Below are 24,166 nucleotides of genomic sequence, written 5' to 3'. Positions count from 1 at the left end.
CAAAATCAACTGAGTAACTGAGGTAGGTAGTGATGTTTTCTTTTAGAAGTGAGTGGCACAGCATTGTTCTTGACCAAACCATATAAAAACAAAACCACTGCTGAAACACATGGAAGATTTCAGTTTTAGTGATGAGATTAAGAGTGTCCATCTGGACAGGCCAGGGGTCTAAACTAGGCTACCATTTCCATGCAATAATCTTACCACTCTGAGACATTGAGTAACCTAGTGTACTTTTATTAGGTAAATGGAAGCAGAGGTTAATGAACATTTATTGGACCAACTTAACACCTTGAAATCACAGGCATCAGTCAGACTGAGAGGCAGCATACTGATAAGATCAAGTTTTCTTTACAAATCTATGAGCCCCTGTACAAAAATAAAGTATAAAAGGGGCAAACAGAAACATTTGTTTCTTCCCAATCCCAGGGCTGCTTCTGAGGTCACATTCAGCATAAATTTAGAGAAGTCCATGAGGTGTGCTCTAAATTATGCAGTGATATTTACAGTACCAGGAGGACCTTTCTCCACTTGGAGATTGAAAAAAAATAAAAAAATTGTAACATCAGCTTTGCACCTGCACGAGCCTTCCCTATGCAGGTGAAGCTTCCAGCTCAATTTCTGCAGCCTTTTGCCCTCTATGTACCACACAAACAACAGAGACACTTCAGAAGGGTTTGAGCAGGGTGGGAGGACTGAACAGACTGAGAAGTCCTGGGCTTGCTCTGTCTGGAACTGTGTTGAAATCTGCTCATGGAGCTCACTGTGTGCTGTGGATCTGTTGAACTTAAAGCCTAGGAGGGGTTTCCAATTTAATCTTTTGCAACTGAAAGTTCATACATGGAAAAAAGACTGGTAAAGAGGAGGAAAGACAGGATGCTAACTATGTGCTTTACAGTTTTTGTCTCTTGATAAAAGGTTATACAGTGAGAATAAAAGAAACAAAGCTCTCCAGGTCCATCTTTCTACTGTGTAGCATTAACTGAATGGTAATTCCACTTAAGAGAAGGAAAGGTATTACTTACATCAAATCACTACTTATTGTCATCTACATAAGGCAGAAGCACCCTCATGGGCCTTGTGAGATTTCTTTCCTTATGAGCTGGATACACAGAAACTCAAAGAAATTCACATTAACAGAGTCAAAAGTGTGTAGTTAAAACATTTATGATGGACTATACTTGAATTATCAAAATTACTTTACCTGTTTAATGCGATAAACATTTGAGATGAAAAACGTGTCACTGAAGTCAGACACCAATGCTCACCAGAGAAGTTTGTATTTCTAACATCAGAAACACTCCACTGCTAGATTTTCATCTTCCCATCTTTGTGCTTTGCTGGGAAAAGAGGTAGTTCTGAGAGTGAATGAACCTGTCACTTGGCCAGTGTGGACTCACCACTGCAACAGCTGCCTACAGGACACCAGCTACGCTTCACCAGGACCAAACGACACAACCACTTGAAAAATTACCTCTTACTCACTAAATAATTCACAGTTTGCACCATCCCCTTCTTCTGGGGCTAAACCCAGAACAGATGAGCACCTACAACTGCTCTGACAGCTCCCTCTTGTTTCCCTCTTGTGCAGGTGAGGCCCACGCTGACTCCATCCATTACTTGCCACAAAACTACAAACCCAAGGGACTCGGGCACAGCTCTTGTTTTGGGATGCAGCCACAGAACTGTGATTCCAGCTGTGGCATTAAGGGCATTCAGCAGCTGGGGTAAAGTGATGGATGAATTTCCCTTCCGTGGGCTGCAAGCCGGGCTGTGAATGCTGCAGGGAATAAACACCTTCGCCTGCCCTGGCTGGATGGGAGAAGGCACAGCCAGACTGAGATTTCAGCTGTGGGTTTTACAAGAATTGTAAACAGATTTGACCACACAACTTGTAGAAGGAGTAGGCAGGAGAAAATTATCAACAGAATTACCCCTGTGAGAAAGGTACAACCTTGAGAAGCCTTTTCTGATTGCACGTGCAATGGTCCCAAACAACTGGAACAGCTCACAGAACAATTCCAGCTGAAAGTTCCACTTTGAGGAAAAATCCTGTATCACTCTGTCTTTTCAATATCAACACTAAAATTCATACTATGCAACAGCACAGCCAACCAAACTTTGAGGAGAAGACATTTTAAGGAACAGTGTATTTCTGACACCTAAAAAGAGGCGGCAATGCCAGCTGCCTTTAACCATTTTCAGAGAAAATACAAATCATGTGGGCCAGTGAGAGCATGAAGAAGGGAAATGAAGTGCCAGGTCAATCCATGGTTACACTTTTTTAGTTGGCTCTGCCTTAATTCCAACTTTGTGGAAGGAAGCCTGTGCTGACCCTGTGCAGAGCCCCTGGGACAGACTGCTGGCTCTGCCCCTACAAAGGCTTCCCTTACAGACTTTAATTTACTTCCTCACTGCACGAGTCACTGATTTGCTCTTGAAACTCCCTGTGATGAAATGAAGGACCCAAAAGCATTTCATTGTTGAACACATAAAAGGAAGTATATTTAAAATAAAAAAAATTGGTCAGACTGTAGAGTCAATTACCATTTTTAAATGAATTTACAGGGCTGTTGTAGATGAGTCTTTTGGAATAGTCAGTTTATCGCAATGTCTAAACTGGTTTCTTCATTGCACGGTATTTTCTTTTAAAATGTGTGCATCTTTAAACAATTACATACATATTAAAAATCAGCATTTCTTTGCTTCAACTTAATTAAAACGTTAATACTCTCAGACAACACAGATCTGAAATGGTGAAACCAGTAATTGCCCCCTCCCACCTTACAACAAATTAAATTGAGACAAAATTACAAACACATTTCACTACATGATTATTATTAATAAAAATCAGTTTTTCTTTTTTTTTTTTTTTTTTTTTTTATAAAGTTGCCCAAAATGCAAGGGATGTGCATAGGTTTACAACTTAAGTCAGAATAATATTTTGCTTTATTCCCTTGGGTACGTGTTCCCATGAACGGAATGTACTTTGCTGTAGATTACAGGTTTTATCAACACAGATACACCAACGGCATGAACGCTTGCGACTGTCCACATGCATTAAGAGTCAAGACCCAATTTCAAATTTCTAAAACTTTTACAGAGTTCTTCAAAGAGACAGTATCACATTATCTGGATGTTACACAAAAGTACTTAAAAATACTATCCTAGGAGAGAAAAAAAAAAAACCCCAAAAGCGCGGAAAAGAAAGGCCTTTAAAATTTATGAATTTGTTTTGTAACCACTAGACTAATTACTTCAAATAAATAAAGGAAAGCAAAGTATTCCAATCCATAAAATCAGACTCTAAAAAGAATGTAGTGTTCCACCCCCAAGTTAAGGTAACAGAATCATATTATTATTACTATTAAAATAGATTATAGAAAGCAGCATCTATTTTGTGCAGTTTTTAGGGGCCCTTGAAATAAAAAGCTATGATTTCCAAAAATATAACATTCCAAAGGACTGAGTAGTACATATATTTAAAGATACATTTTATTAAAGTTTAGGAGAAATGATTAAAAAAAAGATACTGTCTCTTTAAATTAGTGTTTAATCTTTTTCCCCCTCCTCCTATCTATTTGGACATGACAATAATTATATTTTAGGTCACACTACATCTAGGTAGTCTCTAGGGGCCAAGACCTGTTGACACAAGGTCAATAACGAAGAGGTTTTCCATGTATGAGGTGGTTCCCAGTAATGACAGGTTTTTGTTTTTCTCCTCAATTCTCTCATTCCTGGCCTAGTAGACCCAGGAGACCGGGACCCACTGGGAGGCTGTACACACGAGCTCGATGGCTTCCTCCAGGTGCCTGATGGTTTCATCAATCTCATTGTTGATAATTGTTAGGTCAAAGTAGTGTGCATATGTTCTCTGTAAGATTTCGGACTCCTTCTGCAGGCGCTGAAGGGATTCATCCTGTTTGGCGGCCCGGAGAGAAAACGGGAGAAAAGAAAAGTTGGATTGTTTCATGCTCTTCCACAACAGCTTCTCAACTGAGAAGGAAATGGGCAAAAAAAGGCCTCAAGGAGTCGAGGTGCTTTAGCTCTCCCACCTACAGCTATGGGAATCACACAGGAGAAAGGGCACAGTTGCCCTCTGGAAGCTGACACTCAAACAGCACTTGGTTATTGACACTCTTGGAGACAAGACACAGCTCTAGAGTTAAAAAAGCAAGGTAGAGGATGGAAGCTTGGAAAAGCAGCAATGGAGACCACATGTGAATAAATCAGACAAGGTGCACAAGTAAGAGCTATTGGGCCTATGTCCCAGTGAGAACATGAGAAACAGGAGGAAGGGGAGAGGCTGTCTGTCAGGTATCAGCTGTTCCCAGTTTTGGTAATGTTTTCTGTTCTACACCAATTTCCTGGGTCTGCTTCCTTTAACGACAATTTACTGATAAGGAAGTTCTCACTCCACATCACTCTGTGGTTTCCATGGTTTCCATCTCAGAGCAGGGCATTTCCAACCCCTCTCCTCCAGGAGATGCTGGAGATGAACCAGGCAGCCTGGAAATCAGACCTTTGTAAGCGAGGTCTGCCTGCCTGAGGGAGCTGGATGCAAAAGGCTTCTTCCCTGGGCTCTGCAGCAATTCTAAGCTTGAATTCTCTTCCTGTAAATTCCCTTCTGAATTAAAAAAACCAACAAACCCATCATTTGGTGTTTTCAGGAACCTTGAAATAGCCACAGGAAAGCAATCAAGTCCTTCCTGTCCCACAGGTTTGGGGTGGATATGGTGCAAAATGACTCCTGCTGCTCTGCAGTATCCATAGGCTCACCCTACTCCATCAATCAGCTGGGATACACTTTTCTAAACAGTTTTAGGGTGCAGAAGTACAGACACAGTGCCCACAGCTTTTTCACTAGAAATTATTCTGGAAACAGATTTTTATCTGGCTGTTAAGATGACCTCCACCTCTATTTTTTTCTGTTTCAGCTTCCCAAATATTTGTAATTACAGTGACAAGCAGCTGTGGAACAGCAGCTTTCAGGTCCCCTCAAGGAAACAACCTGCTCTGAGACATTTCTCCTTCCCTGCAGCAACGAAACCAGCCACTTCTGGAGAAGTTCTCTGCCAAAGTTACAGTTCTGCTTCTCTCCTGAAGCTGCAGCCTCAAATGGGGAGGGGGCTGTGTGGTGTGGTTGTCTTCACTTGAAAATTATTTCAAATTTCATTCCAAGTCAGGCAAATTCTCCTCACATGCATTTCTGTACAAGGGATGCTCCCTGCATGGGCCATTTTGCACCACCAGCAACTCCTGGAACTTCTGTAGAAAATTCCAGTGTGCAAATTCAATTTATGCTATTAACAAACAGAACAATGTGGATCAATACTAGTATGAAATATTTTTATGGAATATTTCATATGGCCCAGTGTCTTTAAGCCAAAACCCTACTTAGGTAAACTTCCAGCTTCTCACAGATTCCAAAAGAGACTCCATTTGTATCAGCTGAGCATTGAGCCCTTCCTGCTTAAATTAACATAACAAAGGAAGGTAAATAACTTGTCATGCAGAGTATTTTCAGTGCTTTAAATGTATCCAGCTAAGATTAATTTTGTATTTATAGTCTGTCTTGTCCAAATCATATTGCACCTTGAAAAGAGTTTTGATCTCATGACAAAGGGCTAACAGTACCTGAACAGCCCCTGGAAGCCATAGAACTGTTAAGTCCTTATGCAGATTTTGAATTATTCAGATTTCCCATCTATGTTACTTTTACCTACAGGTATGGACTTTTCTCACTAGAGCTTCTATCTTACTGTGACTGATAATGAAAATCTGAAAATCTAACAGCTATCTCATCTTAAAAAAATCCAACTGGCAAAGTTTATGTTGCACACACCGATTCCACAAAACTGAGTGTTTCAAAAATTCATTAAACTTCACTGTTTTTCTGACACTGTTTTTCTAATGTAAATCATTACTTCTTTTATATGCTTTTAAGGGCAGTAATAACTTTGGGATAGGCCACTGCAACAAGTTTCAAATATGCTCAAACTTTTCTAGGCTCATCAAAAGGAAAAGTGATTAAAGTTCTTTATTTTTGTTTCATTTGGGGACCAAATTTCACCTGTGTTTGTGACAGAGTATCTATTTGTACATGTACACTGGCTGTTTTCTGTGAGTCTGCAAGACTTAAATACCAAAACTCATCTTGGAAACTAGCTGCAAAGTTTTGCTGTGTTAAGTTCCTCTCAATTTCACTAAAATGCCTTAAATAAATCTTGGATACTGAACATCCCAGATTATGTTCCAAGAAGGAAATTCTTCAGCAGCAGTTGTGCCCTCAATACTGTCAAGAAATAAGATATTTATCAAAATGTTCAGCAAGCTGCAGACAGACAGATGAATGGCCACAACTTGAGAAGTTAACATTTGTGAGCACATCTGCCTTTTCTTCTTCCCTCAGCTCTTGTGAAATAGGAATTTCATGTGGGTCTAGTTGCAGTGTCTCCATTATTGGATCAGACTTTTTCTTCCTAATTCAGTCTCTCCTTTTCCACTGCAGCTGAAAGGAGTGAAACATGGCTTTATCCATGAAATACCCCCATGGACATAAAAGCCACCAGGGGCATCTTCACTCTCTGGGCGTTTTTTGGCCTAAAAGAACACAGGACAGACAGCTGCCACTAGTGGCAATCAAAGCCCAGCCCAACAAATTACTAATATTCCCTTCTGAGGCTGTGGACAATGTGTAAACACCATCAGGCCTTTGCCAGTTTTGCTCCAACTGAAAGAAATTTGCAATTTAAACAGCTGGTGAGCTCCACACTGCCTAAGAAAAATTCCTTTTATTCTTTGGCTGTAGGAAGGGAGGAAGCACAGCTAAAAGTCTGAAGAATTTGGCTCAATAAGGTTTACATCAAACAAATGGAGCCTGTGATCTCTTTGCTGCTGTCTGGGCAATGAAGGTAGGAACAGCTGGAGGAAAGAGGAACTACCCCAAGGTTTTCTGATACACTCTCTCCTCTCTGTTTTAGCACAATGACCATCTGATTTAAGCTTCCTCTGTGATCAGACAGGTGGGTGCACTCTGGGAGATTCCCTGTATGATTTACACTGCTCTTGTGCTTTGCTGGACTGCTCACAGTGCATTGCTACATTCACTGGAAAGGACAGGATTTTGTCTCCTGCCTGTGTGGGCCTCAATTATTGTGACATTTTGTGGGGTCTTTGACAGGCTAAAGTGTCTCAAGAGAGACACTCTTAGGATCAGGCCTCTGCACTGATTTTACCACAAAGTTCAGATATACATCTGTAAGAGCAGAAATTTTACTCCATAGCATCTTTTTTCACCAGCAGGTAATTTTAGTGCAGATATCAAAAGTCATTATTACATTAAATTTTGACTCTAATGGCAAAAGTAATGTTGAATGGGAACAAGCATATCTACATTCTAGAACTACTGCAATAACCAGGACTACCTTGTGAGCCCCTAGCTGGTACTTACAGGCAGTTTTCTGCACCATTTTGGCAGCTATGTACAATTAGTACGAATGCAAGAAAATGAAAAGAAAAGCAAAGATGAAATTTAAGAAAAACATGGGGAGGGAAAAAAGGACAGTCATTTACAGAAGTGCTCTCAAAAAGTGCAAGTAAAATAAAATGAGGCAGGGCAAGAGGGCCAACAGAAAGGGACACTCATTATGCAAATGAACCTTTCAAAAAGGAAGCATGAATGGGAAATAGGAAACACGCACTCCTCGCCCTTGTTTGCTGCCCTGCAGGCTGCTACCACACAGACACACTGCTTATCTGCCCAGAAAACCTTGGAAAACAGGATCCTGTGTTTGGGTAAGGTCTGTTGCTATTCCCATTGCCTGCCCCTCCTTTTCCTTAACTTTAATTGATTAATAAATTAACATGTTTTATAAGTGTGGCCTTGGCTCAGCAATCCATGTGCCTGAGTGAAACCCTGCAGGCACAGAGACTTTTGTCACAGGAGTTTAAAATAAAGACAGGTTTTACAACGTGAATGCAAATATTTAGAAGACAATACTTTACTTCTATTAATTCTTTGGAATAAAGTACTTCCCCACCACTACTATAAAAGGCACATTTCTGTTCTTGAGGAAAAACATTTTCTCCCTCATATGAACTGTCTCAAGTACCTCTGTATTATACCCTACAGCTGGAAGATTAAAATTTAAGTACCACTGGCAAGTGAGTGTGGCCAAGGAAAGGCTATCTGGGAGCTGAGACAGATATGAAGGCAACAAGCCCAAGCAATGATATAATTTTACAGGGTACCTGATGCAATGCTATTTGTTTACACAAAGGAAAACTTAGAGTAGATGACAAAATTCTAATATTTTATCAAGACTGTACAGATTCACAGCATCACACCAGCAGTTACATCAAGTGTCACTTCACTAACATGGCAAATTGTGCTGTGCTCTGAGAGAGCTTTGTTTTTACTCTTGGGTTGTACCATTAGGGTGTGGGTCCCTAAGACACAGTGAAATGACATAACTTAATGCTGTGAAGGTGAACAGAGCCTTCTTCCCCTTCCTATCCTCTTTCACTGCTTGTTCTAGCACTGGTGCTTAAAAATTGACAAAGTTCCAATTTAGAGCTAAAGTAGCTCACTGAAGTGTCATAGTGAACTAGCAGAATGCCTCAGTTGTAAGTAAAATTTCAGCTTGAGGCCAAAATTCTTCACTTTCCACTTTTGATTTGAATAATCATTCAGAGTATTTGCATTTAAATGTGTTTGTCTTGCTCCTTCTTTTCCTGCAAGTCTCTGCAGTGATGTCATAGCTTCATGCTTATGACACTGTAATTACATTTCTGTAGAAACCTGCTGTAGTGACACAGCTTCTCTGTCTTTTGATGATCAAGGAGACATCTAGGATATTTGGAACAGATTCATGATCAAATCCAACAATCAAATACTTTAATATCATGGTTTAAGGAAGACTGAGCAAATTAAACGTTTGTGAAAATGGAGTTTGCCTTTGTGCCAGCTAAATCCAGAATTGCTTGGTATCCTTGTAATCAGCAGCAATCTGCAGAGCAGATATCCTATAAAAACTAAGCAGGAAATGTATGATGTGGACCTCCATGAATACTCAGCATTGTTCCACAAGCAATTACCCCTTGGGTCAAAACTTCCAATTCTTAGAGGGCAGCTGTCAAAATGAATATTTCTATTTTTGATGCATATTTGCTGTGCAGGGAAAATGCTAAAGGTGGGATCAGTGTTGGCATTGCAACTCACAATTGAGTAATTTGTGCCAACGATTTGGAAATGGATCTTTGAGCTGGAGCAGGGAATGAAATAAAAGAATATTTACTTTTAGAATACAGCACATGGATCCTTCCTCTTGAAGCCCACATTTTGAATCATCGGTTCATAAACAATAAATCAACTTAATAAAGCTGTTGTTCAATTATTTTTCTGCCTCTTCATTTACAGACAAGGAAACAATTAAAGAGTCTGGTCTGCACATTTAAATCTCATCCTTAATTCTGTCTCTGCCAAGACATCACATTGCAACGTGCCATACCTCATTAATGCCTGGGGTAATCGTAGGTGCAGCAATAAAAACAACAAAAGGAGCAAACTCCGCAGTTCTCAGGACCTTCAATGCCTAGAGGAAAAAAAATCAGATAATTTAGAGGAAACCTCCAAAAAGCAATGTGAAGTAAATTTAGTCACACAAGCAAAAGACACAAATTCATGATCTACAATGCTGGACTTGTTTTTAACAATTTTAACAATAAAACTAAGTTAAGGTAAGGACTTAAGACCTTAGTAATACAGACACATAACTTTTTTTATTATTTTACATTTATGGTGGTCAAAACATATATTTATCCTTAATTAAAATGAGTTTATTATACAGTAAAGGCTTTAGCATTTTCAGAGTACCTCTCCCCATACAGTCTCAAAGAGTGTGGAATTCTGTTTACATTTAAACTGGCTGATGAAATGCCATGTAAAAAAAAATTCTGTCATGCCATAATTAGGGAAAAGAGCCAACTGTGTTTTAGAATATTGATTAAATATAAATTTTATTATTATAAAATTATTATTTTTAAAAAAACAAAAATCTGATGTGAGAAGTTTGAAGTATTTATCACTAAATACAGCTCCAATCTCCTGAACCAAATCTGCAAAAAAAGAAGAGTTCTCATTAAAGAATTGCCTTAATGAGCTGAGTGACAAAGAGCTGCCATATGTGAAACTCTGTCCAAATCCAGGCTTGATGAAGTGCAGGACAGTGGGTTAAACACTGCAGCTGAACTCAAAGGGATGGACAAGATAAAGCCAGACTAGTAAACATCACTCTGGTTTTGCTGTTTTGATTTCCTGTCTTCTCCAAAGCTTTTTCTTTCTAAATAAACCAACAAAACAAAACCCCCACAATCCACCTTTTCCCTGAACTAAAAGGTTTTCATCTCTGCTGCCTGAAAGCCACCAACAGGAATCACCTCTGCCAACCTGCTCCAAACAAGAGACAAACCCCAGAAGTGAAATGCAAGAAAACCCATAAAATTAAGAGTGCCTGAGGGAAAACAGGCAAGTGGTGTAAGACAAAGAGGTTGGCCTCAATGAGCTGAGATGGATAAATGAGGAAGCTGGTTAGGAAAGTGGCTTGCTGGACACGAGCTGGAGGAAATGTGGCAAAGGCAGCTGTTACCAAATGTAAATACATTCTAACAAAGATTAAAATCACTTCTGAGAACTGTACAGCTCCTGAATAATGCATATTGAAAAAGTTTATCAGGAGAGTTTGCTGTTAACAGCTGCTCTATTTAAACTAACTATAAATGTTGCTCCCCCTGAATGCTGTTAAATGTGGGGGTTTATTTTTCAGAACACCACCACACCATCACACTCTATCTTAAAAAATTTAGTCAGGTATCTCATTTCTGTTGTGAAATTCTTAGAAAAATTTGAACTTCCTGAATCCATTCACAAAGAAGAAACAAATCAGCAAATTCAAGTAGATAACACCAAGTCACAATTTTGTCTTTCCTCCCATTTCCTTCCATCTGCTAGAATAATATAAACATCACAATTGTCTATATTCATGTTGTTTCACTTAAAACATATAAACACATCCCTGTGAATTGAAAGTAATGACTACACAGATGTTTCAAAGGAAATGTATCAGAATTTTCCACAGATTTTCTACAATGAATAAATAAACTACTAGTGTTTCTTGAGAGCTTGATTTTTCTTTCTCCTCTGTGTTCTTGTAACTGTATGATTACCAGAATTCTACAGATTGATATCCTGCTGGTTCAAGGACTTTTGTTTCAAATCACTTTATGCAGCACTTACCTAGTCTGCAATCAATAAAAACATCTAAATGAAATAGGGTTGAAGGATTTGTGATGAGTCCCATTTTTATACACTTCTAATTAGTTACCTGAGGTTCTACATCAAGTATTGCAATTAGTCCCTGCTCATGGATCTTTCGTATTGTTTCCAGTTTTGTCCCATACATTGCATCCTCATGGCTGCCATATTCCAGATATTCATTGTTTGATATATCCTGCATCATTTGGTCATGGGATACAAAGTAGTAATTTTTGCCATTTTCTTCGTCTTTCTTTGGAGGTCTGGTTGTGTCTGAAAATACAGAATATTTTAGTACAGAAGCAATATTAAGGTTATATGTGGCTTCTTTTTTCTGTTTGTTTATCAATACTTATTCACTGAATGATGTTCTGTGTCAAATCACATATAGAGCAAGGAAGTATGAGGCAGTCAGAATGACAGGCACAGGGAAAAGCAGGAGTTTGAGGGATATGTGCTGGGAGAAGCAGGAGTAGAGTCCCTAGGGTCTACTGAACTTAAAATACTCATATTTCTCCTAAATCCTCTTCTGTCCTAAAAACATTTCTGCAATTTCCTTCTTAAAAAAAAAATTATGAGGCTTTTATGAGTGTGAAAAGGTTAAGTCTAAAAGGCAGTTTAAAAACCTGATTACCTGTGGGGTCAAGAGAGGTGGAAGCTACTTAGGAATAACATACTTTTGGAATATGGCTTCTACAAACTTATGTGGTAAGAGAAGTATGGCCTACTAATCTTTAGAATTAACTGCCACTGCGTGTGACCTGATCTTTTTGATCAGGTTTTCAAAATGCAGGTAATTTCTTCATAAAACATTCTCCCAAACTCCTCACCCAATTTAAGGCCCATCTCAAAAGCCACCTACTACACCATGGTTTTGTAAAGGAATGCAGAAAGTGCCTCTTTATAGTCTTACAAAACCAGTGAAACAATTTCAATGCTTCCACAGAGCAGGACCCTAATGCAGGCAACCTAAGGCATGCTCATCATGGCAAAGGTGAGTCCATTCTAAAAGCACCTGCAGATAAAATAGGTGGTTTCTGTGAAGAAAATTTAATGAGTGTCACTGCTGAGCCATGTATGGCACTTCTGAGGTCAGTCTGAAATAGAGTGGACAGGTAGGGGCTGGATGTGCTTGTTTTGGTGTGCTTAGCTTGAGGAAAAAGGATGCATCTCCAAGAAATCATGTAATGGGATCTGCAGTTCCTGCAGGGTATTGACAGAGATTGTTGTCATGAAGGGAAAACACCTCTGTGCTCTTCATAACAGACCACTGATAAGTAGTGAAATTAACTGTATTTTCTTTTACTTAGCATCATCTCTGAAAACCTGAAGTTTTTTTAGTGCAATACCAGTCCTTAAGACTTGGCTGTCTGAAGTAATTAAAACACTAAAGGTTTCCTCTAAATCCAGCTCATATTTCTTCCCATGGGATTTATACACAGTTAAAAATGAGAAATCTTTTATCCTTCATTCTAAATTAACAAACATTTGGAGTAGAGAGAAGTATGTCTAACAGGAAGTTTTGTGAATAATAAGGAACATTTGATGCAAAAGTGGTGTTACTTTCCACCCTACCCTTTGAAAAACCAAAAGAAACACACCCAGTCCTACACAGCTCCCACCTTTAAGGCAGGATTTGTCTCAGCTGAGCTGAACACAGGCAGAAGAACAAGGGGGGTGTTTTCAAGGAGGACACAAACAATTCTGCAGCACATGGAACCCTGCTACTCACGAGGAATGGGGTAAGCAAATCTGTCCGGATGTTTTGTGATGAGTGTGTTTTTTATGTGTCTTCTTCCGACACCGTGTGCACCTGATCCACAACACAAAAAAAAAGCATTTAGAAATATTCCACCAGAAAGGCTTCAAAACTATGATGCTATGTTCAGAAAAATTGAAAATTACCTAGTAGGACTAGTGTTTTCCTTTTGAATGCTGGCAGCTTTACTACTTCTTCATATGTGACGAGATCTAATTGATCAAACACTAAAACACAAAAGAAAACCCCAAAGGATAAGAAAAAAATGGCATATGAAGGGTAGCAGTTAATTCTGCTACAAATTATAATTTTATCTAGTTTTAGGTTTCTAATACAAAGTAACATGTTACAGAAAATAAAACCATTCATTCCTTATGCAATTTTAACAAGAGTGTTCATTTAAAAAACTGTTAAGAGCAGTAACAAAGCTACTGAGATGCTCAGCAAAGTTTGCATGTCCTTTCATGCAGTGTTCAGCAGACCACAAAAATCAGCTATAACAGCATGCCATTCACATTTGCATTCCTAAGAAATAGCAATACTAAAGAAAAATCTGTACACAGTGACCAACATGAATACAGTATGAGAACATCTATTTACACTGAAGATAGAGATACTTTCATAATAATGTTTTAACAATATCTATGAGAAATGCACAGTGTTAATACTTTGTGGTATTTATTCTTTCAGACCACACCATTTACTTGTAATTAGAGTTCTCTTTAAACACACGTGGTAATTAAACTGACATGCTTTTAAAACTTGTGACAGAATGAAGAATTCTAATGAAAAGTGATGGCATTACAGAAAAGAACCTCCACCATATTTAGGGAAAAATTGTAAAAGTATTATTTCAGATATCATTTCAACTGCAGCTGAAATTGGATGAATTCCATCATGCCTATCAATCTGTTGCCAATTGCCAGGGAATATAATGACTGACAAATCAAGTTTTGTTCATTAATAACAGCTTATTCCTCCTGTGCCCAGTAACACATCATCTCTGGTAACTCCTGCTGAATTCTAATGAAAGAAGCAGCCAGGAGGGAGTTATTTATATTGGTAAAGATTACAGCAACCAGCAATTGCGGAGCAGAATAACGAACAAGAGTTTTCAGTTCTGTATTTTTGCACGCTATGAAAAGGAGGGAGGAGAGACTCCATCCAAACTATGGAATCTCTGTGAGTTTCCAAGTCTTAAGATTGCTTATCCACCTCAGCTATATCCAATGCATCTTTTAGGATGAGTGTGGGTATCTCTCAGTTTTTCAATTTGATGGTAGTCGTTTTATCTGAGAAAGTCCAATGGCTTCAATTTGTTGAAATTACAAATCAGCCAATTGACACTCAACTCTTTAAGGCCTTGAAAAGATTCAGATATGAAAACTTCCAAGTCCATTTGAAGCATTTTGAATTTAATCCTAAAGAAGAATCTCTTTCAACCTTTCCCCAAATACTACAAGCAAGAAATCACTCCTATTTTTCTTCCATTCCACAATGCAATTCTTACTCTTGTATTTTTTGCAACTTCACAGTATTTAAACAAATCAATAATTCATTTTGTAATAAGGATCTACAACACACTAAGCAGCTTTACCATGCTAACCCCACTGAAGCCTGCAAGTTTCTTTCTCCATTGAAAAATAATAATTTAAAAAAAAAAATCAATCCTTTATTTTCTTCTTGAACAAAACCACGTTATGTTAGATACAAACAACAGGAACAAACATTAGAAATGACACATATTAATGCCTTCATCACAAAGTAGTAGCATGGAGATGTGTCTCAGTCTACATGGATTTAACTAATGATTGTGGGGTTCTCAAATGCAAAAGAAAAACAATTAATTTCTTAATATACAAAGATAGGAGGAATACAGGACACAGTTAAAGACCAAACTTCAATGCTTCTGTGTTACTAGCTAATAAAAGAAAAGGAGTTCTTGAAAGGAAACAGTAAGAAGCAAATAAAGAGGCATTGTCACTTGACAGGTTACTTACATGCACAGAGGCCATTGGGAGTAAGACAGCATGAAAAATGTACAGGGGTCATTGAGATATGGCTTGTAATATATTAGTAAAATAAAAAGTATATGCACAAAATAAACTTTACCATGCAATAGTCTAAACACAAGGCAAATAAATCACATTAAGAAATGATAAACATATTTTATAAAAGCTTGGCAATTTTCTACATTATGCATAATATGAAGCATAGTTCTGGTATGTTCTGTTATTTTCTGAAGCCCTGCAATAACTTTTCAGCAAAATAAATAAAAAATAGATCTGGATAGCACTGCAGCATATCTCTAGAGCATTTATGAAAATGTCAGTGAATCTAATAATGGAAAAGATATTTCATTTTTTCCGTGGGATTTGGTTTAAAACTGACTTTATACTGATAAAACATGATCATGAAATTGCCTAATACTCTGATATGAAGCATGGAGGAAAGAACAACAGGATTACATTTATATTGTAAAGGAGAATGTATTTGCTTCTAATTCTAAAAAGTAACTGAAATCATCTCCTGTTTACTTCATAAACTACGTATGATTTGCAGAATAATCTCATTTCTACTTCCAGTAATATCCCGATATACCACATCAGCTCTCAAATCATTAGCTGGCCACACAAATCTGAGCTGACTGTGAATTATTTTACTGGGTCATTTCCCAGCACTCCAGTCTCACCCCTAAGAGAAAAATAACACACAAGTCCAAATAGATTACACACTGCTGATCAATTTATTTAATTTTATATTAAGACATAAGAGAAAAAAATTCTACTTTCCTGTAAGAGCAACATTTTGAGAATGATTAGACTTGTTTTGGAACCAGTGGGAGAAAAGATCTGGTTTTTATTCTGAAACAGAAGCACTGAAATGCTGCAAGGGCCAGTTTTGTCATATTTCTGACTAACCATCCTGGATGTGACAGGGCACTTCAGAGAATGTGAATTCAGTGCCACCTCAGTTAAACCTGAACTCACATGAGCACCAAAGCAATTAGTAATATTCATAAATGGAATATGCTCCATTTGGTGTCACTCCCTGGAATATTACTGGCATCACCTTCACTACCTCAGGGACACTAAGATCAATAACATTTCTACAAGAAATCTGTATTTCAATCTGTGCTTGCATTAACTTTTTGACTAAGGGGAAAGGGGAAGTTGTACTCTGAAGGGAAGAGTTTCTTTTATCGTCATAATAATAGTTTTTAATGTTTGTATTTCTAATTTTTGGCAAACACCTGCTCTGATATAAAGCAAATAAAGATATAACACTGCTGGTGAAGGCAGGTGAACTGTGTGAATCGAAGTGCCATCAACCTACTCCAAAATGTCCCCCTCTGTCAAGAGTGCAAAGTCTAGATTCCTTTCAGGAATTTAACTGATAGAAAATCTTTGAGCTAGTTCTGCTCCTACAGTACTGCCTGCTCCTGCTCCTTCTCCTTCCCTTGGCTATCCTTCCTTTAGCTCACTCCCTTGTAGCTGGCCCTGCTTACTCACACATACATTTTTAGCTCTGGATTTGCACTGAGAGCTGCATCAAGAAATGCATCTGCCCTAAAGAAAGAAAAATCCGTGTCTTTTTTGGGTTGTTCTTGATCCAGTTCACAGCAGGGCCACAACAGAAGGGAGGAGCAAGGCTGTGGGAATGTGTGCTGGGAGCAGTTGATACCACTATTGTGAAAGACTTTGGCTCATAAAATCCATTTCACTCTCAACAGCTTTTGTTATAATTGTTAAAATGTTACAATTGTTAAAACTACTACAGTGAAGGGGGAACACTGGAACAAGCAGGGGGGTGTTACACCAGCAAAAGGAAGGAACCTACTTAAAGCTTTCAATCTCTGCTTGTGAGAGCTTTCAGGGCAACAAATAGTTATATATTCACCTGTGAACACCTTAAATGCAACACTGAATTTAAAGAGTGTAAACAACAACTACTGTCCTTTGACTTTCTCAGAATTTACTTTCAAATTACTTTTAAGGAAACACATATTCATTAATAGAAAGACATTATGAGCTCTGATACTGCACACACTGTGCAAGTAAAGAGAAATACATGAAAATATGGATTTATATTGTTTAATTGGTGTGCTCAAGAATGCAACTGAAAAAAAAAAACCCAGAAATTAATGTAATATAAAATACTTCCATTACAATGCTTGGACAGGTATCTGTTCTGATTCTAATAAAAATCTCTGCAAGTCTCTCAGGAGACCACAACAACATAAGCAACACAGAATGTGCTACCAATGCAGAAGCAACAGAAAAGTGTTGAAAAGCAGTTTCAGCACATTAAGTATTTTATATTAAAAGAAGAAAAGAAGCAAATTCAGCTCATAAATGATGGAGTCTGTCTTCTTTACTACTAAAACTGATGAATTTTGCTTGAGAAGGATCTCTTACTCTGCACTTCTAATTTTCTAAAACCATTTCTTCAGCAGTCTAAACAGAAGCCCCAAACTCAGGATTCAGGCAGCAATCACTGCAAGGAGGATAAACCTCCACAGCTGGTTCTATTTGGTAACTGTAAATAACACACTGACTATGCAATGACTCTTACTCCACTTCCAGCTGTATCACTCCAATAAAAATGCTCTTTCATGATGTTTTCACATATGTAATCTGTAACTATAAATACATACTATTAACAAGGATGCTACTGAACAGTCTTCTGTAGAGCACAGAGTTATATAGGTTGCAAAAATCATATCCTGTTTGTTTCTAATGCTGCTTTAAACATAAAACCCCAAACAATCTAAGCCTCTATCAGGATATACTATGATGCATTGATTTTGTGGCAGCCTGCCTCTCACTGACTAAGCTCTCTGCTTACATAGCAAAGAACAAGCAGAGCAATGCTGGCAAAATTAGAATTTTACTTATGTTTTCCTAAGTAACTCATTAGGTTATAATAGTGCCAGCTATTAACAATTAATAGCAAGGCTTAAACTGCAAAAAATGTAACCTGTGACAGATACCTGCATTTTTTGTTCATACCTGCATTGTGCTTTGCCAAATATTTGTCTTTGTACTGCTTTTTTTTCTTTCCAAACCAAGTACAGCTGGCCTGTTGCTCCTGTTTGGTCTTCTCCATGGCAATACAAGCAACACGCCTGACATAAGGAGGAGAAAAAACATTTTCTGTTGTAGTCAAGGATCTTTAAAAAGCTGCACAGAATGAATTAGAGAAGCAAGATTTTTTTATAGAGCTAGAGAGCAGTAAAACTTTTAAAAACATTTTTTTTTTAAATGACTTCAAAGAACACATATACAGGGGAATTTTGATGCAAGAATATTTTCTTAGAAGTAGATGATGGAAGCTCACAGATGAAGTGAACATGGGAGGAAGGGCAGCTGCTGGAATGAATCCAGACCACTCTGCAGTAGATCAGAATGGAAGAGCACAAGGTCTGGAAAGGTCACCACAGTTTAAATTCCTCCAGAGCAAGTGGTGCTGTGCTGGGGGACTGTTTGCAAGTTGATCTTTAGAGTGAAACCACTGCAAGGGACCCTGCTGCAATCTGTACCTGTGCCTCCCTTACACATCAGGGCTTGCACAGAGCTCAGAAGATGGAACTAAAGGTCTTGTCTGCCTCCGTCTCTCTTCTGGCAAAATCTCCCTTGGCCAGTCCAGGAGGCACAGGAGCTGTGCACAACTCCAACTCTTTTACATAGCAATTCCTGTATGAAGTATTTTGGGCTAGATTATCCATGTTTATAAGCTTTATTGAGTTATGGCCTTACCTTCCAAGGCCCAGGACTCACTTGCCAGAATTTGTACTGATGTATTTAAATTCTTTTCTAAACAGCTCCTGCAAGAGGCTGTTAAAGGCTCTGCATTGCTCAGTGCCATTGCTGTTCATTGAACCTGCCACTGGCACCGTGATTTTGTTCTGCTTTTTGACATTCACATGAAAAATGAAAAAGAAAGAAAACCCTAAAACTCCCTCAATGACCTTTTTGCTTGACAACTTGCTAAAAACCCTATTCCTCTAGCACTTACACATAAACAGTACTAATGAAACCCCTGATTAGAAGTTGAAAGAGAAATTAATTTAACTCTCTTATATAACCAATTTGCATGTTGCCATTTTTAATCCTGGTTTCCTACATTATACCAGAAAGCACAATGTTTAACATAGGAATCTATCTTTATAATGTAATCACACATATGAAATTGCATGTAACCCTTACTTCTATGCATACATGAGAAAAAAAAATCAATACCACACAAACTGAGTCAATAAATATATAGACTTAGGAAAAAAAAAAAAGAAGAAATAGAAAAAAGAATTCAAAGGCTAGCTATACAACAATGAAAAGTATGAGAGAGAAATAAAATCAAAACTAAATTAATTTTTATAGAAAACTTAAGTCATACCATTCCTGAAGTTCAGGAGAAGGAATAAGACCTGCAGTACCATTTTTGGAGTTCTCAAGTTTACCCTGCCACCAGTTATGATCATCTTTGCTAATGATTTGGATAATATCACCAACTCGGAATCTGATGCCAGCTTCTTTGCAAGGAATGAGGTCATCCTTTGCTGGATCATATTCAAATTGTGCTCTTACATAGATCTACGAAAAAAAAAGAGTTTATAAGAGACACTGCAATATCATTACTGGTATGGTATTGAGAGTAACAGGTGAAAATCTGATCTGTGAATGCAGCTACACATATAGGTTGCAACAAGCAAAGAAAGAAACAAAAAAAGGAAGGTGCCAAAGTGTAAGTGATTGTTGAAAATGAAAATGCCCCCTCCAGCAAATGATGGAGACATATGATGTTGTTTCAACAGTTCATGGATTCTATATTCTATGGAACCTGAACAGCAAAAATGTATAAAACTCATAGAGTCCCTCAAACAGTTATTAACTATCACAAATCATTACAGAACACAAGCCAGCACCTTACAACTCAATTTGTAATGTACTTTCCAATTGGAGTCCCATGGTATGTTTTAAAAATTTCTGTGACAGGAAATTTTACTGGATAGTATAGAAGACTTTGGCTTTACTAGTGATATTTGGAATGAGAACTTTTAAGACACTAAAAAAAAATCTTTTTTAGGAAGTCCTGTATTGTACCTATCACAAAGTTACTCAGGAGGAATGTGGAAATTCTCTGTATGGGTTTTTCAGTAAAAGTCTGCTCCTGTGTAAATATGAGCAAGTTATTCTCTAAGGAACATGTACAGAAAGAAGCCAAACTCTGACTTCAGAATATACAAGATTATACCAATCCTTTCCTTGTGTGTTACTGAGGTCTCAACCCTAGAAAATGAAAATAAAAGTGATCCCCAATTTTGGTTGTTAACTGGAGCCCTGATGCATCCAAGGATCTTAAAATCAAAATTAAGTGCCATGGCCTAGAAGGGTAGTTTCTACAGTTCATGAAACACTACCCCTACAGCATCTCATACACCCCTGTATACACATACTGCTGATTTTCTTACTAAAAATGGACTAGATTAAAAAATCCCAAACAATTACATTGCAAAGTAATATCCTTCTTAGAGACTGTAACAATCACTTTTCAACTCTGCTCAAATTCTGCTCCAATAATAGCTGTAACTATGCAGTGCTAGCACTATTCATGGCACTTAAAAAAGTAATCCAATCTGCACCTCGACATATGAATAAATTAACTAAAATGGCTAATCACTTTTATCTTCTATTTGATGTATTTTTATGGGTTTGCAGTGAGAGTATCAGATGATAGTACCAATACAGAACTCAACTTTTAATACATTAAATTTGACCCTTGCTCTGCTGTGCATTAAGTTTAAAAAAGCAATCCAGTTTATTTTAATTACTTGAGAAATGGGATTTTTTGAGACCAATTATGTTTACTTAGTAATTTGTTTTCCATGAAGTAATCAATATTGAGCCAATCCCTTATTTTGCCTGAAGCTTATTCATATAGGTCTAAAAACATCAGCAGTATTTTTACTATCTAGAAACTTCCCTGTTTTTCAAGTCCCTGCTCCAGTTTGAGCCATTATCCACCATACATTGGCAGCTCATGGAACATTACAGATTTCCTTACATGTGGGAATTAGCCAAGTCCTCACTGTTTTCCAGGATGACAAGAAAAAGATTCTGGTTCAATGGGAAAAATCAGGTAAAACTGAAAAACTCAGGTAATTATAAATGGTGTGAGTAAGAAAAACACAATTATTTTGATACTGCCTTGAATGAAGTTTCTTCTCCTTGGGAAAAAGCCCTATGAGGAGCAAATGAAAACCTCTTATGAATGTCTGGAAGGTATTTCATGGAGCCTTTCCAGGTTTACATTCAGGCAGCTTCAGAAGAAAATGGGAAGTTGAAAGAACCGTAGAGAGGCTTTAAAAATGGGAAGTGAAAAAAACCTATTCTTGTAATAGAAGTTCCAGCCAACTCAACCAGACAGCAGCATAAAAAGATTCTGAAAGACAAGAGTTAATGCAGCTGATTGACTTCTTGAATGGAATTGCAAGAGCTATTACAAAAATTCCTGGTAGAGAAGGAGGCTGAGTACACAGTTAAAAATTCAGAGGTAGGTTTTGGAAAAATTATAAATAACTGGAGCAGTTACTGGAGATGAATCACAAATCACTTGACAATATATGTTCATTTGGAGGCTGCAGTAAAAGAACATTCTTTAATTTTTTTTTCTTAAAAAAATTCTTTAAATTGCAAAGAGAAAGATAGGGAATCCTCTGAGGAGCCTCATGTGCTTTCTTGGAATTTTCTGGAGAGGGAAGATCTTTCTTTGGTTTGTGCTGGCTTGCACAACCACCAGGTCAATGTTACAAGGTTAAGTGAGGTTTTTGAATATGGGACTTAGGACTGAAATTTTAAGAGATCATCTTCAGTTTAATCAAACCTTAACAGAAACCATCCTTAAATTTTTTTCTTTGAAATACTTTGTTGATGTTAATAATTAGTTTCAGATAAACTCAATCTTTGTCAGCACAATGTTTTGGAGTTTTAGATGCCTACCCTACTTGTCTCTGTTCCAGGTAAAATAGAAATTTGAGCTTTCTTCTAAGATTAAAACCTGTACAGGTCACCGCACTACAGGAAGTCTATTTAATGTATCCTGAACTAAATCAACATCTCCAGTTAAATTCACAATGACTTTGTAACTCTCACACATGTGTACACATTTAAAAAAAAAAAAAAAAAAAAAAAAGCTATTTTGAATTAGCCACACACAAATGAGTTAAAAAGAAAAATGAAAAAAATGGAACAAATTTTCCAAGCTTAAATGTTTTAGTCCAGCACATACAGAATATGAGGGGGGAAAAGGTAAGCAGGGATGTTTGCTAGCAGCTAAGTTTACAATAATTCCCATGGAGGATAACTATTCACCTGTCGTCCTTTTGGTTGTGTTGTCGATGGCAAGTCCTGCAGAATAAAGCCAACCCAGGAGAAGAAATTTTCATTTTACTTTTTAAGGGTACATAACACTGTTAGTGATTCATACTACATTACAGTAAAATGGTAAGTTAGACAAAAGTATAAAGCATTGACCCATGTTTAGAAATAACTAATTTCTTTAAGAAAAATCAAACCCAGGCTGTTTAGCAGCAAGCTGAAGAAAGCAGGTAAAAAGTTTAAGCAGATAGAGAATGTGCTTTTTAATAAGTAATTCAGCATCTTCAACACAAAAGCACCACCAAGTGAAAGAGGCTCTTTATGTGAATGCCTTTTCCACTTAAGTATCAAGTTTTGCTTTTAAAAGAGAGAGGTTATTTTAAATACTAAAAAACCTATGATTAAAAATGTATAATGTGATCAATTGTGCTAAGAAATAAGGTTACAACTACTTTCATGTTATAAATTTAATTTAATTAACAAAAATGTCTTAAATTTTTTATTCACACAATTACTTTTTATTCTACTAATTAATAAGTACTTTACTTGTGGCAAATAATGTCTAAGTTGTAATTTTTATTAATAGTTAAAGAAATAGTTACTCAGTTTTGGTTCTTTTTTGTTTGTTTTTAGCTAGTCCAAGGAACTCATGATACTGACAGCACTCACTGAAGAAACTTGTGTGTAGTTACTACATTGGTCCAAACAACAACAGATGATAAACAACACGAATTTTTACATTAATGTACTTTGGGAAGAACAGGAGATCGACAGCACCTTTCTACCTGAATACATACAAAACAGAAGTACTTTGTGTTAAAGATGTGATGGTAATAGCTTGGTTTGTAGTGCAGTTTAAAGCCACTTCCTTTTGCTTTCCATATCCAGGCAAGGCTCATGTTTCACACAGTATGTGCACGTACCACGACAGCAGAGAGCACACCAATTCCTTAACTCAGATAGCGGAAACCAGTACACGTTCCAGAGGGCTCTCAAAACACAAAACTTAAAAAAAAAAAAAGAATCTAAAATGTCTTGGGATACCAACTGCATGGTTACTCTTCCTTCAAACTCTGCTTCCAAAGTTCAGGGTGGAAATAAAAGCTTCCACTTTAACCCTCTGCTCAGTTTTGAGGAAAGTGCTGACAATGATTTAAGGATGACTGAAGTGTCACAGTACAGTTATTAACATTTAATTCACTGTACGGCTTCTAATGAGAAGAATATGTTGGAAAAAGCCCTTAAAAAAAAAAAGAAAAGAAAAGAAAAAGAAAAGAAAAGAAAATGGGGAGTTACATATGCAATAACCTGGGTTCTCTCAGCAGGACAGAATTTTCCACTGACCACACAATAATTATAACAGTAATGGCAGATGAGCACCAACAAAACTTTCACACTTTCTCTGTGTGGAACTGGAAATCTTACCGAAACAGAATTGTTAGTGCTGCTATGACCATTAGCGGGGGACTGTCTGGATGTAGAGGGGGAATCTCTCTGAAATAAGACACAAGGTTCATTAACAACACAACACTAGCACAGGAACACAGATATATTTCAAAGAACAGTTACATCCACAGCCTTATAACCATTTGCTTAGCTGCTTCATTTGTGAAAGCTTCCACACTACAATCTCTGTAAATCTAAAAAGCTTTTCCATAGCTTAAGATTCAGGTTTGACATTTTGATTTATCTGAGGTAATAACTATTTTTATG

The 24,166-nt window shown here is 37.4% G+C and overlaps 1 protein-coding gene across 14 annotated transcripts in view; it reads right to left on the bottom strand.

The window, feature by feature from the left end:
• Positions 1 to 216: 216 nt before the first annotated feature.
• CASK (calcium/calmodulin dependent serine protein kinase) overlaps positions 217 to 24,166 on the bottom strand; it is a 191,318-nt gene continuing 167,368 nt past the window's right edge. For 3 of the 14 annotated variants that reach the window (XM_086879636.1, XM_086879634.1, XM_023923820.2), the window contains 9 exons: positions 23,879 to 23,947; positions 22,448 to 22,483; positions 19,473 to 19,669; positions 18,089 to 18,204; positions 13,223 to 13,303; positions 13,050 to 13,130; positions 11,388 to 11,590; positions 9,516 to 9,599; positions 217 to 3,922 (listed from right to left, as the gene is read on the bottom strand). In XM_086879636.1, the coding sequence (XP_086735762.1) occupies positions 3,746 to 3,922; positions 9,516 to 9,599; positions 11,388 to 11,590; positions 13,050 to 13,130; positions 13,223 to 13,303; positions 18,089 to 18,204; positions 19,473 to 19,669; positions 22,448 to 22,483; positions 23,879 to 23,947 (1,044 nt within the window). In that variant the 3' untranslated portion in view covers positions 217 to 3,745. The remainder of the gene's footprint in view (positions 3,923 to 9,515; positions 9,600 to 11,387; positions 11,591 to 13,049; positions 13,131 to 13,222; positions 13,304 to 18,088; positions 18,205 to 19,472; positions 19,670 to 22,447; positions 22,484 to 23,878; positions 23,948 to 24,166) is intronic. The other 11 variants (XM_086879640.1, XM_086879639.1, XM_086879637.1 and 8 more) reach the window with 7 other exon arrangements.

Source organism: Cyanistes caeruleus, chromosome 3 (genome assembly GCF_971803275.1).
Source record: "Cyanistes caeruleus chromosome 3, bCyaCae1.hap1.1, whole genome shotgun sequence".
Classification (NCBI taxonomy): Eukaryota; Metazoa; Chordata; class Aves; order Passeriformes; family Paridae; genus Cyanistes; species Cyanistes caeruleus.
Note: the sequence above shows the minus strand (reverse complement) of the source record. Positions and strands in the feature narration are given on the sequence as shown.